General features: G+C 43.9%; 1 protein-coding gene across 1 annotated transcript in view; it reads right to left on the bottom strand.

Annotated features, from left to right (window-relative positions):
- tmem65 (transmembrane protein 65) overlaps positions 1-18,335 on the bottom strand; it is a 27,687-nt gene extending 9,352 nt beyond the window's left edge. Inside the window, exon 1 of the mRNA XM_053334832.1 lies at positions 18,038-18,335. Coding sequence (XP_053190807.1) covers positions 18,038-18,335 — 298 coding nt within the window. The remainder of the gene's footprint in view (positions 1-18,037) is intronic.
- Between the last annotated feature and the right edge of the window lie 210 nt (positions 18,336-18,545).

Raw genomic sequence — 18,545 nt, 5'->3', positions numbered from 1 at the left:
TTCCTTCCTTCCTTCCTTGGACATTAACGAGGGAAATAATGTAAAGTTTAACCTAAAATATTCTGAATGTTCCGTCTTTGATCTTTTATTTGGTGTTTTTTCTCTTTTAATGAAGAGATCATCGTCAGTGGAAACACATTTAAAACAACGACGACTTTTGAATCAGAAAATCAAAATTTAATTAACTTTTTTTATCATGATTTTATGATTTTAAGTATTTATTAAATCCCTCAGGATCAGACTGCACTGCTCACTTTCTCTCTTCACTTATTTATTGTCTCATTGTGTCTGTTGTGTAGCTGTTCTTTACTTTATTACACATTTATGTCTATAGAATATATTTTTAATACGATCTCTGGGATGTGAGTACAGTATTTCATTCTCTTTCATGTTTCTACGTTCCTAGAATAACAATAAAAATCATTCAATCATTGAATCTTTTTTTACTTTTAAAGCAAAAATGCCAAAAATTCTGTAGTTGTAGCTTCTCAGATGTGATGATGTGTTCGCTCTCTGTCTCCTGTATCATATAAATGTCAAATATTTGGGTTTTAACCGCAGACTGTATAAAAGAAATGGACGTAACATCCGTGACGTCACCCATTGGTTTGTGGACTGCTGCTCGGAAGCCAATAGTTTCTAATCTAGGCAGCGCCATCTTGAAAATTTCAGGTGCATGCTGGGAAAAATAAAAACACAGATTCTACTTATATGGGCATGAGGCGGAGCCATGAGGCGGGGCGGGGAGGTTGCTATGGTTACGAGGGCTGGATCTGGAGGACATTGGTCAATCAACCTGTCAATCAGGACGTAGCCACGCCCTAATGCATACCCTGCTTTATCGTCACATATAAAATCAGGGAGGCCAAAATGTCCCAAATGAACATCATACTGCATTGAAGAAGGCTTTAAACTAGCGATTGAGACCATAAACACATTTTGAAAACGTTTACTGAGGTTAGAAATCAAGTGAGAAGTTGGTGAATTCTCCATTGACTTGTATAGAGACGGTCGCCCCCTGGTGGCCTTTTGATAGAATGCAGCTCTAAGTTACTTCCTGGTTGGCCTCATTTCAGAGGACCAGAACTCCCCGCCTGGTTTTAAGCTGTTAGTATAGCTGGGTATCGGTACTAGATAACGTCTCCTGCTCACAGCCAATCAACACAAGCGTTCTTGGATTGGTGTTAGTATCATAATATTTTAAACGATACTCCAAAGCCAAGGTCCGATGTCTTACTTGCCATCTACTGATTAAAGAGAAGGAGGTTAGGCCTGAATGAAGTTGTGATGAAGCATAAATGAGCTTCGGCTGCTGCCAACTGGAACCAGACCAAATAAATAAATATACACACACACTGGCACTGCAATGTCAGTTTTTCCCCCAGTATCATGCAGACCTGCTGCCAAGTGCTTCAAACCACTTGGTCAACAGATTGCTCGTCTGTCTCAAGTCTCACAGGAAATAAAGGTTTCATTGCCAGAATCCTTCAACTTCACTTCTACAGCATTCTGTGACATTGATGCGTTTCTGAGAGAGTCGGAGCGCTGCAGGGAGGGAAGGAGGGAAGGAGGGAGGGAGGGAAGGAGGGCGGGAGGGAGGGAGGGAGGGAGGGAAAGAGTGGAAGCAGACGCTGAGCAGCATGCAGAAGCAGGATTTGCTTTCATTACAGATGTGTGGAGGATAAACACCTGTCTCATGTCTCATTCTCTACGGTGACAATAGACAGAAGAGGATGACTCAACACGGCTATTTAAAGTCTTTAAGGTTTGAATCTCATCGTCTGGTTTAATGGTGAGAAGCACACTTTATGCTTTTTGTGATATTCTGTTTTATACTGTTGAAAAGAAAGAAAGAAAGAAAGAGGTACCACTGTTCAAACAGGACGTTGTAACTATGGCAACCATCACCACATTAATATAAATTAAACGTGTTTTTTACACTGAGCTCCTCGTTACTGTTAACTGTTAATACTCCGTCCGTCTTCTTTCGCTTCTCCGGGGTCGGGTCTCGGGGGCAGCAGCCTAAGCAGGAAGCCCAGACTTCCCTCTCCCCAGCCACTTCGTCCAGCTCTTCCAGGGGGATCCCGAGGCGTTCCCAGGCCAGCCGAGAGACATAGTCTCTCCAGCGTGTCCTGGGTCTCCTACCGGTGGGACGGGCCCTGAACACCTCACCAGGGAGGCGTCCGGGAGGCATCCTGACTAGATGCCCGAGCCTCCTCATCTGGCTCCTCTCGATGCGGAGGAGCAGTGGGTCTACTCCGAGCTCCCTCCGGATAACTGAGCTTCTCACCCTATCTCTAAGGGAGAGCCCAGCCACCCTACGGAGGAAGCTCATTTCGGCCGCTTGTACCCGCCATCTTGTTCTTTCGGTCACTACCCAAAGCTCATGACCATAGGTGAGGGTAGGAACCGAGATCGACTGGTAAATCGAGAGCTTTGCCTTTCGGCTCAGCTCTCTCTTCACCGCGACGGATCTGTGCAGAGTCCACATTACTGCAGACGCCGCACCGATCCGCCTGTCGATCTCACGCTCCATCCTTCCCTCACTCGTGAACAAGACCCCGAGGTACTTGAACTCCTCCACTTGGGGCAGGATCTCATCCCCGACCCGGAGAGTGCACTCTCCTACGGGAAGGGGGTGCAAGGCTGGGCCCCATGGGAACAGGCCCAGCCACCAGGCGTTCGCCACCGAACCCCACCCCCAGGCCTAGCTCCAGAGGGGGGCCCCGGTGACCCATGTCCAGGCGAGGGAAACGGAAGACCATTTGTTGAATTCGTCATAAGGGGACTTGTGCGCTACCCTTTGTCTGGCCCCTCCCCCCGGACCTGTTTGCCATGGGAGACCCTATCAGGGGCATAAAAGCCCCCGACAACTGAGCTCCTGGGGTCATTGGGACACGCAAACCCCTCCACCACGATAAGGTAGTAGCTGTTAATACTGTCAGATAAACCATCGGGGGGGGGGGGGGCTCTTAAAGAGACAGGAGCTAAAACGGCCTGTTAATAGACGGAGGCTGAACTGAGGCGCTGCATAAAGGACCAGTAGAAGATAAGAGTTTTTATTCCTTATTCATTATTAATAAAGAGCTGGTGGAGATGTGAAGAATATTTCCCCTTGAACTCATAAACATGTAGAAAACATCTCTTCATCTTTAAATACATTTTAATTGCCTTTTTCTTTGAGGCTTCAGAGACTGAATCAGTTCATCAGAAGCAGCTGGTCCATCAAACCCAGACTGCTGCGTTCATTAAGTATAAAACAACTCCAGCACAGACTCACTGAGCTTTGCTTCACTAATATCTGCTCAGTATGAATGTTTTCAGGAGGCTGCTGATAAATCCTCAACAACCATCTGCTGATGTAGGAGGAAATATCTGAGCTGGTGGGTTTATTTATATTTATACTCACACCAGCTTTTATTTGCCAGGACTTTGAAAGATGTATATTAAAACACAATTAGTTACAGAATGAAGTGAATTTTTAGTCTTTAGTTTACGTCCAAATGTCGTGCAAATTAGGGTTAGGGTTAAAGTCTGCACAAAATAATGTAAAGCAAATTTTAATGCAAATATGAGCAGTTGGAGCACATTAAGATAAATATGTGTTGGTGCTTATTCTCCATTTATACCACAGTAGAAGAAGAGTGCACCAAGGGAGGGAGGAAGGAAGGAAGGTAGGTAGGTAGGAAGGAAGGAAGGTAGGTAGGGAGGAAAGGAAGGAGGGAGGGAGGAAGAAAGGAAGGAGGGAGGGAGAAAGGAAGGGACGGAGGGAGGAAGGAAGGAAGGAAGGTAGGGAGGAAAGGAAGGAGGGAGGGAGAAAGGAAGGAAGGTAGGGAGGGAGGAAGGAAGGTAGGTAGGGAGGAAAGGAAGGAGGGAGGGAGGAAGAAAGGAAGGAGGGAGGGAGGAAGAAAGGAAGGTAGGTAGGGAGGAAAGGAAGGAGGGAGGGAGAAAGGAAGGAGGGAGGGAGGAAGGAAGGGACGGAGGAAAAGGAAGATATGATATGATATGGTAAATATGTGTTGGTGCTTATTCTCCAGTTAAACCACAGTAGAAGAAGAGTGCACCAAGGGAGGGAGGAAGGAAGGAAGGTAGGTAGGGAGGAAAGGAAGGAGGGAGGGAGGGAGAAAGGAAGGAAGGGAGGGAGGGAGGAAGGAAGGTAGGTAGGGAGGAAAGGAAGGAGGGAGGGAGGGAGGAAGGAAGGTAGGTAGGGAGGAAAGGAAGGAGGGAGGGAGGAAGAAAGGAAGGAGGGAGGGAGAAAGAAAGGAAGGAAGGGAGGGAGGGAGGAAGGAAGGTAGGTAGGGACGAAAGGAAGGAAGGTAGGTAGGGAGGAAAGGAAGGAGGGAGGGAGGAAGGAAGGTAGGAGGGAGGGAGAAAGGAAGGAAGGGAGGGAGGGAGGAAGGAAGGTAGGTAGGAAGGAAGGGACGGAGGAAAAGGAAGGAAGGAGGGAAAGAAAGAAAGAAAGGAGGGAGGGAGGAAGGAAGGGAGGGAGGAAAAGGAAGGAAGGAGGGAAGGAAAGAAAGAAAGGAGGGAGGGAGGGAGGAAGGAAGGAAGGGAGGGAGGGAGGAAGGAAGGTAGGTAGGGAGGAAAGGAAGGAGGGAGGAAGGAAGGAAGGTAGGTAGGGAGGAAAGGAAGGAGGGAGGGAGGAAGGAAGGGAGGGAGGAAAAGGAAGGAAGGAGGGAAGGAAGGAAAGAAAGAAAGGAGGGAGGGAGGGATGGAAGGAGGGAAGGAAAGAAAAAAAGGAGGGAGGGAGTGAGGAAGGAAAGAAGGAGTGAGGAAGGAAAGAAGGGTAGAAGAAGAGTGCACAACAAAGTGACATCATTAAAAGAGAGCCACTCAATATATATAGCAAACATGGTTTAGTCAATTTATATTATCAGCTGATATTGATCCATCACAGATATACCAGTATCAGTGAATATGTTGTCCCATGTTTTTATTTAATTGTGTATAGTGTTGTTATATTTTGTATTCATAGCTACTGGTTGGTTTTACTGTTTAATGATTTGATGTTTTATAATCTTGACTCTGTTGTGAAATCAGCCCCAACTGAAATCATTTTTAAATCCAGGTTAAAAACATTTCTCTTCTCCTGAGCTTATGATTGAGCTCTTTTAAAGCACTTTACATTTTAATCTTTCATTTGCACTCTATGTCCTTTTAATGATTTTAAAGCTAATTTATTATTTTATGCTGCAATCTTATATTTAATGCTCTATTCTAGCATTTTATTTCTCTCTGTACATTGCTTTTATTATTAGTGTGTGTGTGTGTGGGGGGGGTTAATTGTATGTTTTAATGTTTCTCAAATTACATGTTTTTCTGTTTTATGTAAAGCACATTGAGTTGCCATTGTGTATGAAATGCGCTATATAAATAAAACTACCTTGCCTTTTATCAGAATAATCAAATTTAGCTCTTTTCTATGTTTTACTTGATTTCATGGAAAGCACTTTTCTATTATTTACAGTTTAAGTTCACTTTTGTCATTTTATGCAATGTTTGCTAAACTGTAAACGTGTGTTTGATAGCCACATTTGAGGCATCATTGTTAAAAAATGCATGTTTATGTCAGGCGGTGAGTTCCTGTCCTCTGAAATGAGGCCAACCAGGAAGTAACTTAGAGCTGCATTCTATCAAAAGGCCACCAGGGGGCGACCGTCTCTATACAAGTCAATGGAGAATTCACCAACTTCTCACTTGATTTCTAACCTCAGTAAACGTTTTCAAAATGTGTTTATGGTCTCAATCGCTAGTTTAAAGCCTTCTTCAATGCAGTATGATGTTCATTTGTGAAAGATTTGTAACCACAATTTATTTAAAAGACAACAGATTGTAAAGATCATGGAAGAAAGATGCTACAAACAATTCTCTTATCATATCTTTAGAAGAGCGTCTGAAATATGACAATCCGACAAAATGCATATTGTTCTAGAAACATGTTGGAAGACAAAAGACTGCCGAACACGCCTTACATGAGGAATAAATGAACTTTCCACCAACTTCCACAAGACTCTGTGAAGAATAATTTCCCTCTAACTGTGACTATTTGCTCTGGTCTTTGTGAGTTAGACTGGTTTTTTGCATTGAGGCTCATTTGCATAGAAAAAGGGGCCAGTCGGTGCCAAATGTATAAATATGACCTCATTTACATAATTAAGTGCAAATAGCAAAAGGAGCAACGAGCCGGTATTTGCTCGGCGGTGCAGTTAAAGGTGCATTTCACTTGTCGCTGGTCCTTTTTATTAATGACATGGTTCCGTTTTATCTTATTTTTGCAGGTTTAACGGCTGCAAAAGCTCCACAAATCCTTTTAGTGAATTCGACCCTGAAGACTGCTGCTGCTCAGGAGTCGTTTTGACTGGACAGTAACTGGTCATTATGTAGATGAATTCAGTGCTTTCTCAGGAGGTGGTTGGTATTAAGGCCTGACTTGTTACTGGACTTTAGGGTCTGGTGCAGATACCGATATATATTGGCTGATAATGTAGAGAATTTATACATAAACCATAGACTGTATAAAAGAAATGGGCGGAGCTGGGAGGTTGCTATGGTTACGAGGGCTGGATCTCGATGACATTGGGCAATCAACCTGTCAATCAGGACGTAGCCACGCCCTAATGCATACCCTGCTTTATCGTCACATATAAAATCAGGGAGGCCAAAATGTCCCAAATGAACATCATACTGCATTGAAGAAGTCTTTAAACTAGCGATTGAGACCATAAACACATTTTGAAAACGTTTACTGAGGTTAGAAATCAAGTGAGAAGTTGGTGAATTCTCCATTGACTTGTATAGAGACGGTCGCCCCCTGGTGGCCTTTTGATAGAATGCAGCTCTAAGTTACTTCTGCGTTGACCTCATTTCAGAGGACCAGAACTCCCCGCCTGGAAATAACTGTGATAAATGACATTAATGTCATTTGAGGATTATTTTATTCCACTGACCAAGGCAGTGAAGGCATCATCGTGTTAGAGAGCAGATAAGAAATACAAGAAACTGAGGAGGCAGAGTAAGAGTTCTTCTCCAGTGCAGTGGGTGTTATTGACTGTGCAACCTTCCTTCTAGTCAATAAATCAATCAATTTTATTTTAAGTGCATGTAGAACTATTCCAGATGACTTATATATCACATTACTGCATAGGCACGGGTGAACTGAGGGTAAGGCTGGAGGCATGGTGGTATATACAGTGAAGATACTGCTTATGAAACATTTGAGTTTTTATGTTATCTCTTTAATTGATTGGGGGGAAAAGCTCACAGGGATGCAAAAGAAAATCATTTCCATGCTTCCAACAGTATCAGCCGATATTTCCTGAAAACTTTAAATCAACAGCTCGATGTTTTCTCTTCTTTAAAAAAGGAAAAAGATCACAGCCAGAAATTTGACACAGATTTTGGAGCTTATTACTCCGATATCTGAAGGGAATAACAACTCAATGATTGTCAATTTTGGCAGAACAAGATCCAATAGACAAGCTTAAAACTTAATTTAATTATACTGATATACACTGTAGAGTTTGATGCATTAATACAGGGATATTGTGAGGTTAAGATCGTGTTAATGAGCAGCTTATAGCAACTAAAACTCACTGAAGGGAGTCGAGACACCAAAATAAAAACCTTTACCTGTCACATTACATCTGCTTCTACTGTCACATAAAACAAATAAACCAAAGTACGTCTCTTCCAGGGAAAACAGGAAATAAATATAATTTCCCAAGTGGGTTTTGCACCTGGAAGTCTTTTACTCTTCTTGTCATTTGTCACCACATAATGAGGCATCTTCAGGCTGCATCAATATACGATTCAATAATATAAAAAAAACACATCCAATCTCTGGAGCATCATTAGTGAGAACAATGTATTAGCAGTGTGACATTTCAACAAATTGCCCTGGAGAGCAAACAAAACTCACAATTCAAAACCTCTAATTGACTTATTGAGTTTAAGCCGACGTGGAGCAGCTGGAGGTTTAATGAGCTGTGCCAGCGTCGCTTTTTTAAAACCTCTCCTCCTCCTCTGCAGGTATTTTAAGATTTCTTGCTCCTGGATCTGAACTTCTCTTGGATGCTGCTTGTGTCATGAACTATGACTAGAGATCTGTGACTGCAGAGCTTCATATAGCTTATAAACATGTCTCAGTTCTTGGCTCCGTTTAGATTCTTCTCTATAATGCAACATTAATTATTGTGAAAGGCCGACTCTTTCTTCATTTCCTCTTTTCATTCTGTCACTACTCCTTTAACCCTCCTGTTGTCCTCAGGTCAAGGAAGGACAGAAGGAAGGAAGGGAGGAAGGAAGGAAAGAAAGGAGTAGGGAGGGAGGAAAGGAGGGAGGAAGGAAGGCAGGAAGGAAGGAAAGGAGTAAGGACGAGAAGAGGAAGGAATTTAGGAGAGAAGGAAGGAAGGAAGGAAAGGAGAACAAAAGGAAGGAAGGGAGGGGGAAAGGAGGAAGGGAGGAAGGAAGGAAGGAAGGAAAGAAAGGAGTAGAGAGGGAGGGAGGAAAGGAGGAAGGAAGGAAGGAAGGAAAGGAGTAAGGATGAAAAGAGGAAGTAATTTAGGAGAGAAGGAAGGGAGGAAGGAAAGGAGGACGGAAAGAAGGAAAGGTGTAAGGAGGGAGGGAGGAAGGGAGGAAGGAAGGAAGGAAGGAAGGAAGGAGCAAAGAAAGAGGGGAGGGAGGGAAGGAAGGAAAAATTAAAGAAAGAGAGAAGGAGGGAGGGAGACAGAAGGAAGGAAAGAAGGAAAGAAGGAACAGTCAAAAGAGACGGGGTCAATTTGACCCGGAAAGACGACAGGAGGGTTAAAAGGATTCACTGGAAATGTTTTGCAGTAAGTAGATGAATGTATGTCAGTAATATGTGCCAAAGAGTCCTGGGACTGTAAAAGCTAAAAAAAGGTTATTACAAAGTTATTATTAACTTTAGGTTACGGCACCTGTGTGAGTTTGTGGTTAGAGTCCAAACAACTACGCCCCAAAATTATGGAAGAAACTATCTTTAGATATGAGGAAAGCCAATATTTTTAAGAGAATACTAAAATGTATCTCTTCACGTTAGCTTTTTACCAGGTGGGGAGTTCCGGTCCTCTGAAATGAGGCCAACCAGGAAGTAACTTAGAACTGCATTCTATCAAAAGGCCACCAGGGGGCGACCGTCTCTATACAAGTCAATGGAGAATTCACCAACTTCTCACTTGATTTCTAACCTCAGTAAACGTTTTCAAAATGTGTTTATGGTCTCAATCGCTAGTTTAAAGCCTTCTTCAATGCAGTATGATGTTCATTTGGGACATTTTGGCCTCCCTGATTTTATATGTGACGATAAAGCAGGGTATGCATTAGGGCGTGGCTACGTCCTGATTGACAGGTTGATTGACCAATGTCCTCGAGATCCAGCCCTCGTAACCATAGCAACCTCCCCGCTCCACCCATGGCCATTTCCCAACATGCACCTGAAATTTTCAAGATGGCGCTGCCTAGATTAGAAACTATTGGCTTCCGAGCAGCAGTCCACAAACCAATGGGTGACGTCACGGATGTTACGTCCATTTCTTTTATACAGTCGATGCTTTTTACCAGCTTTTCTATCCATCACTAATGCACTTCTTTTAATATGTTGTATTTTTAATTGATATAAATATAAATATTTCTTTACTACTACCCTACTTTTATTATGTATTAGTAGTAGTATTATTAACAATGAACCACAGCGTGTCTGGTTGGAATCCAGCTGCAGATTTTTGCTTCCTCTTCCTCTTTTCTCCTCTTTCTCCTCTGATCAACAACGACTCCCACCCCATGACAGAAACCCTGACTGCACTGCAGAGCTCCTTCAGCGACAGCCTCCTTCATCCAAAATGTGTTAAGGAGCGATATCGCAGCTCCTTCCTCCCTGCAGCTGTCACACAGTACAACCGGCACTGCTCCCAGTAAACATCAAACTCCCTCCTAAACCTGGACAATCGGACACGCTGCACTTTTAATGTTTTAATACTCTGCAATATTAGTATTTCATGTAGATCAGGGGTGTCAAACTCATTTTCATTCAAGGGCCACATACAGCCAAATTTGATCTCATGTGGGCCGGATCATTAAAAAGATTGATGGGAGGGAAGGAAACAAGGATGGAAAGAAGGGAAAAGTGATAGGACGGAAAGAAAGGAGGGAAAGAAAGACAAAAGGAAAGAAGGTTGGAAGGAAGGAAAAGGGATTAGGAAGCAAAGAAGGAAGGAAGGAAGGAAGGAAGGAAGGAAAGGAAGAAAGGAAAAGAAGATGAAGGAAAGATGGAAGGAAGGAAACAAAGCAGGAAAGAAGACAAGGAAGGAAGGAAAGGAAGAAAGGAAAGATGGAAGGAAGGAAAGAAGGAAGGACAGAGGGAAGGAAACAAAGAAGGAAAGAAGTAAGAAGACAGGAGGGTAGGAAGGAAAGTGAGCCAGATTGGACGCCTTCACGGGCCGGTTCTGGCCCACAGGCCTCATGTTTGACACCCCTGATGACACCCCTCCCCCAGCCGCCTCTTTAAGTTAACAGGAAGTCACATCTGTGTTTGACACATCCAAAACCTCTGAGAGAAAGCTCTTCATTAGTCCTCTACAACCACGCAGCACATCTTCAGCTGGGTGTCGACGAGCCTCTCGAGTGGAGCGGCGCTGCTAAACGTGTGAAATGTAGATGTAATGTTTTAATGAGGAAAGGAAGGAAGGGAAGGAAAGAAGTAAGCAGGGAAGGAGGGAAGGAAAGAAGAAAGGAAGGAAGGAAAGGAGGGAGAAAGGAAGGAGGGAAGGAAGGGGAAGGAAGGAAGGAAGGCAGGAAAGAAAGGAGGCCTCCGACTGGGTGTCTCTGAAAACTCTCTGTTACATTTACATACCCTCCTGTTGTCCTCAAGTCAAGGAAGGAAGGGAGGAAGGGAAGGAGAGAAGGAAAGGAGGGAAGGAAGGAGGGAGGGAGGAAGGAAGGAGGGAAGGAAGGGGAAGGAAGGAAAGAAAGAAAGAAAGGAGGCCTCCGACTGGGTGTCTCTGAAAACTCTATGTTACATTTACATACCCTCCTGTTGTCCTCAAGTCAAGGAAGGAAGGGAGGAAGGGAAGGAGAGAAGGAAAGGAGGGAAGGAAGGAGGGAAGGAAGGAGGGAAGGAAAGAAGAAAGGAAGGAAGGAAAGGAGGGAGAAAGGAAGGAGGGAAGGAAGGGGAAGGAAGGAAGGAAGGAAGGAAAGAAAGAAAGAAAGGAGGCCTCCGACTGGGTGTCTCTGAAAACTCTATGTTACATTTACATACCCTCCTGTTGTCCTCAAGTCAAGGAAGGAAGGGAGGAAGGAAGGAGGGGAGGGAAGGAATGAAGGGAGGAAGGAGGGAGGGAGGAAGGAAGGAAAGGTGGAAGAAGGAAGGGAAGTAAGCCAGTCACATCTGTGTTTGACACATCCAAAACCTCTGAGAGAAAGCTCTTCATTAGGCCTCTACGACCACGCAGCACATCTTCAGCTGGGTGTCGACGAGCCTCTCGAGTGGAGCGGCGCTGCTAAACGTGTGAAATGTAGATGTAATGTTTTAATGAGGAAAGGAGGGAAGGGAAGGAAGGGAAGGAAAGAAGGAAGGAGGGAAGGAAGGAAGGAGGGAAGGAAAGAAGAAAGGAAGGAAGGAAAGGAGGGAGAAAGGAAGGAGGGAAGGAAGGGGAAGGAAGGAAGGAAAGAAAGAAAGAAAGGAGGCCTCCGACTGGGTGTCTCTGAAAACTCTGTTACATTTACATACCCTCCTGTTGTCCTCAAGTCAAGGAAGGAAGGGAGGAAGGGAAGGAGAGAAGGAAAGGAATGAAGGGAGGAAGGAGGGAGGGAGGAAGGAAGGAAAGGTGGAAGAAGGAAGGGAAGTAAGCCAGTCACATCTGTGTTTGACACGTCCAAAACCTCTGAGAGAAAAGCTCTTCATTAGGCCTCTACGACCACGCAGCACATCTTCAGCTGGGTGTCGACGAGCCTCTCGAGTGGAGCGGCGCTGCTAAACGTGTGAAATGTAGATGTAATGTTTTAATGAGGCTGCAGCTCGACTCGACTCACAGCTCTACAGCGAAATGCTTCCTATCACCTCGCTGTTCCTCCGCTCTGTTTAAACCTCATTAGCAGGAGGAGAAAAGCGGGAGGGGTTGTCTGAGGTTGTAGACAGTTGCTTATTAGTGGAGACTTTAAGAGGCACATTCATAACTACACTGGGACATCTAATTAATCAGCTGCACAGAGCTGCAGAAACACTGAGAACACACTTTACAAAGCTTTTTATTGTCTTCTGACCGTGTTAACAGGCAGGAAACTGGAGAAGGTGGCGACTGAGCTTAAATATGGGAGGGAAGGAAGGAAAGGAGTGAGGGAAGAGGGAGGGAGGGAGGGAAGGAAGGAAGGAAGAAGGAAGGAAAGGAGGGAGGAAGGAAGAAGGGAGGAAAAAGGAAGGAAAGGAGGGAGGTAGGAGGGAGGGAAGGAAGGAAAGGAGGGAGGAAGGAGGGAGGAAAGGAAGGAATGAAGGAGGAAGGAAGGGAGGAAAAAGGAAGGAAAGGAGGGAGGTAGGAGGGAGGGAAGGAAGGAAAGGAGGAAGGAAGGGAGGAAGAAGGAAGGAAAGGAGGAAGGAAAGAAAAGGAGGAAGAAGGAAGGAAAGTAGGAGGGAATGAAGGAATGAAGGAAGGAGGGAGGGAAGGAAGGAAGGGAGGAAGAAGAAAGGAAAGAAGGAAGGAATCAAGGAAGAAAGCAGAGGAAGAAGGAAGGAAAGAAGGAAGGGAGGAGGGAAGGAAAGAAGGAAGGAAGGAAAGAAGGGAGGGAGGAAGGAAGGAAGGAGGGAAGGAAAGAAGGAGGGAGGGAAGGAAAGAAGGAGTGAGGGGGAAGGAAGGACAGAAGGAAGGAAGCAAGGGGCAATTTGACCCGGGAGGACGATACGAGTGAAAGCCAATACCGATATATATCTGATAGACCATTTATCAACATATTTAAATATAGCTGCTCGCTGACTGCAGTTCCCTTAACGGCCACCGGGTGTCACTACTGAGCAGGATTCTGATTCTTACTTTTAAAATCAGCTAATTTATCAGTCAGGCTCTAAAAAGGCATCAAAGACAGTCTAACAAATAATACTAGTTTTAGTTACTAGTCCACTGAAACAGTAAACACAAAATATAAATAACTATAAATAAACTATAAAAAACCCATTACACTTGAATTGAGAAAAAGGAACAAATAAAATACTGCCTATATACACACATCTTTAAAAACTCTCAACGCTTATTAAACAGCATAAACACTAATAGCGATATATCTGATATATTTAAATATAGCTGCTCGCTGCCTGCAGTTCCCTTAACGGCCACCGGGTGTCTCTACTGAGCAGATTCTTACATTTAGGACTTTTAAACTAACTCATTTATCAGTTAGGCTCTGAAAAAGGCATCAAAGACAGTCTAACAAATAATACTAGTTTTAATCCACTGTGGCGAAAGTTAATTTTGTTTCTCATATTTAAAAAAAATGAGGTCATGAAGACGAAAGTAGGAAAGTGATGAGAGAAGCAGTTTTATAATCAACATGTTTGGGTCAATAAGAGAAGCTCGGTCTGCAGTCTGGATGACATTTAAATGTGTTTCTTTGGATAAAATGGATAAATTATTTAAAACGAATATATTTCAGTGACCTTTAAAAACTTCCTGAGACTTTATAAACTACACACACGCACACACACACACACACACACACACACGCACACACACACACACACACACACACACACACGAAAAGAAGAAGAAAAGGAATAGACTTTATTATAACACCACCGTATTATTTTCTAGTGGAAAGGAAGGAAGGAAAGGAGGAAGCAAAGGAGGGAGGAAGCAAAGGAGGGAAGGAGGGAATGAAGGAAGGAACGGAGGAGGGAATGAAGGAATGAAGGAAGGAAGAAAAGGAGGGAGGAAGGAAGGAAAGAAGGGAAGAAGGAAGGAAAGGAGGAGGGAATGAAGGAAAGGAGGAGGGAAGGAAGGAAGGAAGGACGGAAAGAAGGGAGGAAAGAAGGAAGCAAAGGAAGGAAGAAGGAAGGAAACAAGGAAGCAAAGGAGGGAGGGAGGAAGGAAAGAAAGAAAGGGGGAAGGAGGAAGAAGGTAGAAAGGAAGGACGGAAAGAAGGGAGGAAGGAAGGAAGGAAAGGAGGAAGGAAGGAAGGAAAGAAGGGAGGCTGGTTTTAATGTTTCCATTGGAAGTATAATGGTATATTTTTATGCTTCTAATGTTTAGTTTTTATGTAAAGCACTCTGAGTCGCCTCCGGGTGTGAAATGTGCTTTATAAATATATAAATATATAAATATAAATATATATATTTAAATAAAGCTGCGTTGCCTTTATTGGCTGTCTGGGTCTGAGAGACATTAAAGAAAGATTTTCCACACCTTCACAGCGACTACAGAAGAAACATAAAAGATGTTTGTGCCTCCGACTGAGTCTGAAAACTCTCTTTTACATTAACCCTCCTCCTCAAGTCAAGGAAGGAAGGAAGGAAGGAGGGGAGGGAGGGAGGGAGGGAGGAAGGAGGGGAGGGAGGAAGAGAGGAAAGGAGGGAAGGAAGGAAGAAGGGGGGGGAGAAGGAACGAAAGGAGGATGAAGGAAGGAAAGTAGGGAGGGAAGGAAGGGAGGAAGGGAGGAAGGAATGAAGGATGAAGAAGAAGGGAGGGAGGGAGGAAGGAAGGAAGGAAGGAAGGAAAGGAGGGAGGAAGGAAAGAAAGGAGGAAGGAAGGAATGAAGGAGGGGAGAGAGGGAGAAGGAACGAAGGGAGGATGAAGGAAGGAAGGAGGGAGGGAGGGTGGGAGGGAAGGAAAGAAGGATGGAAGGAAAAGAAGGGAGGGAGGAAGGAAGGAGGGAGGGAGGAAATTTGACCTGACAGTAGTTATAAAAACATTTAGTTGAAGCTTCAGGATTGAAATGTTGTAAACACTGAATTAAAGATGCTGTTGGTCGTAGGCGACAGATTAACAGTCAGAGAAGAAGAAGAACGACCCCCCCCCTTCCCTTTCCCCTCCCCCCACCACCCCCCCCCCCCCAAAAAAAACCCCAGCTTATATAATAATAATAATAACCCAGAAATGGAGGAATGGAGGAGTGAGTCTCTTTTTTTTGAGTCTGAAGGCAAAACTGAAACTCTTTAAAGTCTTAGTGTCACGTCAGCGTTATCTGACAGAGAGGGAGGAGGGGGGGTGGGGGGGGGGGGGGGGTGCTGCAGAGACAAGAAAATAAAATGCTACGAGGACACGCAGCACCTGGAGAGACGATGAGAATACCACAGACCCCTCCCACAACTCCTCCCTTCAGTGGGTTATAGATTCATTTATTCATCTTTTTCTTCCTGATTCTGAAGATTTACTTTCAAACTGTTTCAGACGATGAGTCAGTTTGGTTTTGGTTTGGCTCAGAAAACACCCGGTAGTGAGTCTAAAAAGAGGAATTACACACATACACACACACACACTTGCCTGGTCACACACACTGCTACACACTCGTTGCTATACACACACACACACACACACACACACTTGTCTGGTCACACACACACACACACACACACTTGCATGGTCATACTCATTGCCACACACACACACACACACTTGCATGGTCACACTCTGCTATACACACACACACACACACACTGGTCACACTCATTGCTATACACGCACACACACACACACACACACACACACACACACACTTCTGGTCACACATTGCTGCTACACACACACACACACACACACACACTTGCATGGTCACACTCACTGCTACACACACACACACACACACAGGTCACTCATTGCTACACACACACACACTTGCATGGTCACACTCACTGCTACACACACACACACACACAGGTCACTCATTGCTACACACACACACACTTGCATGGTCACACTCGTTGCTATACACGCACACACACACACACACACACACTGGTCACTCATTGCTATACATACACACACTAACACACTTGCATGGTCACACTCATTGCTATACACACACACTTCTGGTCACACATTGCTGCTACACATACACACACACACACACACACACACACACACACACACACACACACACACACACACACACACACACACACACACACAGGTCATACTCATTGCTACATACATACACACATACATACACACATACATATACACACACACACACACACACACACACAGGTCACACACACAGGTCACACTCATTGCTACACACACACACACACACACTGCTACAAACACTTGCATGGTCACACACACACTTCAGAAGAAACATGTCACAGTGAGGTTTGTGTTTCCATATGTTGAACAAACCTTACTAAAAGAAGATTAGACACATTTTACTGATAGAAAATGATCCAAGTATATCATCATCTTCATCATCATCACCACCATCTTCATCATAATCCTCATCATCATCATCACCAACACCATCATCATCATCCTCATCATCCTCATCATCATCAGTCACTCGTTAAACTTAAATTAACTCTTATTAACTCTTCAGTGTGGCTCCATGTGTCCAGCAGAGCCTTCAGGTTCAGTAACTTTAAACCTTCTGTATGAAGTCATGTGACAGAAATAGCTTCTTCTTCCTGTTTGTGGTATTTACTGAGAAACTCCGCTGATACTTCTTTTACTATTGTTACTGATGAAAGGCCGATATGTTCCTGTGAGGTCACTATTAATATATTCACTTTATTTTATTAAATGAAAATAATGCTACATGATTTTTAAAGTAACTCCTAAAAAATATGTTGTGTTAATTTTAGGGCTGTCAAACGATTAATTTTTTTAAACGAGATTAATCGCAGAATTTCCATAGTTAATCACGATTAATCGTGTTTTGAATTGCATGTTTAAAATCCTGTTATTTTCCATTTGAAGGCAGTTTTAAGCCCATAATGTAAAGCATTTCTTACCAGAGTGTCTTAACTGGGAATCAATCACGGCTCTGCTGCGACTCCCACACTCCAAAATGGTCCTTTGGTGGAGCTGAGGCTGGCTTGGCTGCACCTGGGTGTTTAGCGTGGAGGTGCTAACTCAAACTCCACGTACTCCGGTGGTAGTTAAACTCCGTTTGACACAGGTTGCATTTTACTTTTGACTTGTCAACTGAAGCGTCTGGAAGTGTTTTAAAGTTAAACAAGCCGTTCAAAAGTCCAGTAGCTCTCTTACTTTCCATCAGCGCGGTAGGTTTACTGCAGGAGGCCACTTCAAAGCATAGCGCTACAGCTAGAGGAGCCGTCTACGGGGGAGTAGAAGGGACAAAAAGGCTTGCAACATTAAAATGCAATAAAAAAAAAATGAACGCGTTATGGATTGCATTAATTAACGAAGCGATTAACGCGTTAACGCTGACAGCCCTGGTTTAATTGCTGCAATATCTCGTCATTCGGTACCAAATTACCAAATAACCCACCCAATGTCTCCCCAGGTGAGCAGCTACACCTTAAACTAAACTAAGCTTAACAATTAATCTTAATTTTATCGAAATTGCACTATGGTAACTGCAATTTTCACATCACAGGAGGAATAATATTTGTCAAAAAGGCGTCAAAATGTGTTGAAATACAGTTTTAAATTAAATTAAATAAGTTATGCTGCACAGATATTGAAGTAGAAATCACCTAATAATCATTTTAATATGTTTTTCAATCAAATATGAGCATAATGACGTAAAAAATGATCATGCGCTATAATATCGTAATTGCGATATCGGTCAAAATAATCGCGATATTTTTCTAAATCGTTCAGTACTCGGTGTGTCTAATTATGTGTGTTTCATAACAGACTGAACATAAAGCCTCCACCCATTGACTGGCACTCCCTCAGTCAGCAGAAGAGGAACCAGATCACCTGCTTTCACTCATAAAAAAAAAATAGAAATATGCACGGTATGTAAATATCGGCGAGCAAGAGCCAGGAGGAGGAGGAATATCGGTGTATTAAAAGCCGATAATGTGACTTTTCATTCATATTTATCTCATCTTTCTGTAACTCTTGTGTCTTCTTACCTTGAGCGATGGCAATGGACTCGAAACTCTGCAGCTCCTTCAGTAAACACGCCCTCTCTTTGGGCTGCAGCCGGTAGATGAAGTCTTTGGCGATGAGCGGAGAGTTCAGCGGCTCCCTCGGCTCGTTTCTCCCGTGTGTTCCCATCAGGCGAGCCGGCGTGTGGAGCTCCATCCCCGGCGTGAGGAGCCCCATCCCCGGCGTGAGGCGCCCTATCCCCGGCAGCCTCGGTGCTGTCACCCCCGGTGTCAACTTCAACAAAACCGGTGTGACAGCTTTATGTAGACACAGCTTAAACATTATGGTAAAAATAAATAACTAATCCTATCTTTAAAATATTAAAAAAAAATGTTGAAAAAAACCCTTTTTTTATGGTTCTTTAAGGGCCGGTCCTCCGCTAGTAGCTCCCCGCTCAGAGAGCGCTGCCGCCCGGGTAGAAGTTGTACGTTTCTCGGTCTTCTTATCGAGCTAAATCCGAGCTCATCGGGGGGAAGAAACCGGTGTGACAGC

Source organism: Scomber japonicus, chromosome 15 (assembly GCF_027409825.1).
Source record: "Scomber japonicus isolate fScoJap1 chromosome 15, fScoJap1.pri, whole genome shotgun sequence".
Classification (NCBI taxonomy): domain Eukaryota; kingdom Metazoa; phylum Chordata; class Actinopteri; order Scombriformes; family Scombridae; genus Scomber; species Scomber japonicus.
The sequence above is the reverse complement of the archived record's forward strand: the minus strand, read 5'-3'. Positions and strand labels throughout refer to the sequence as shown.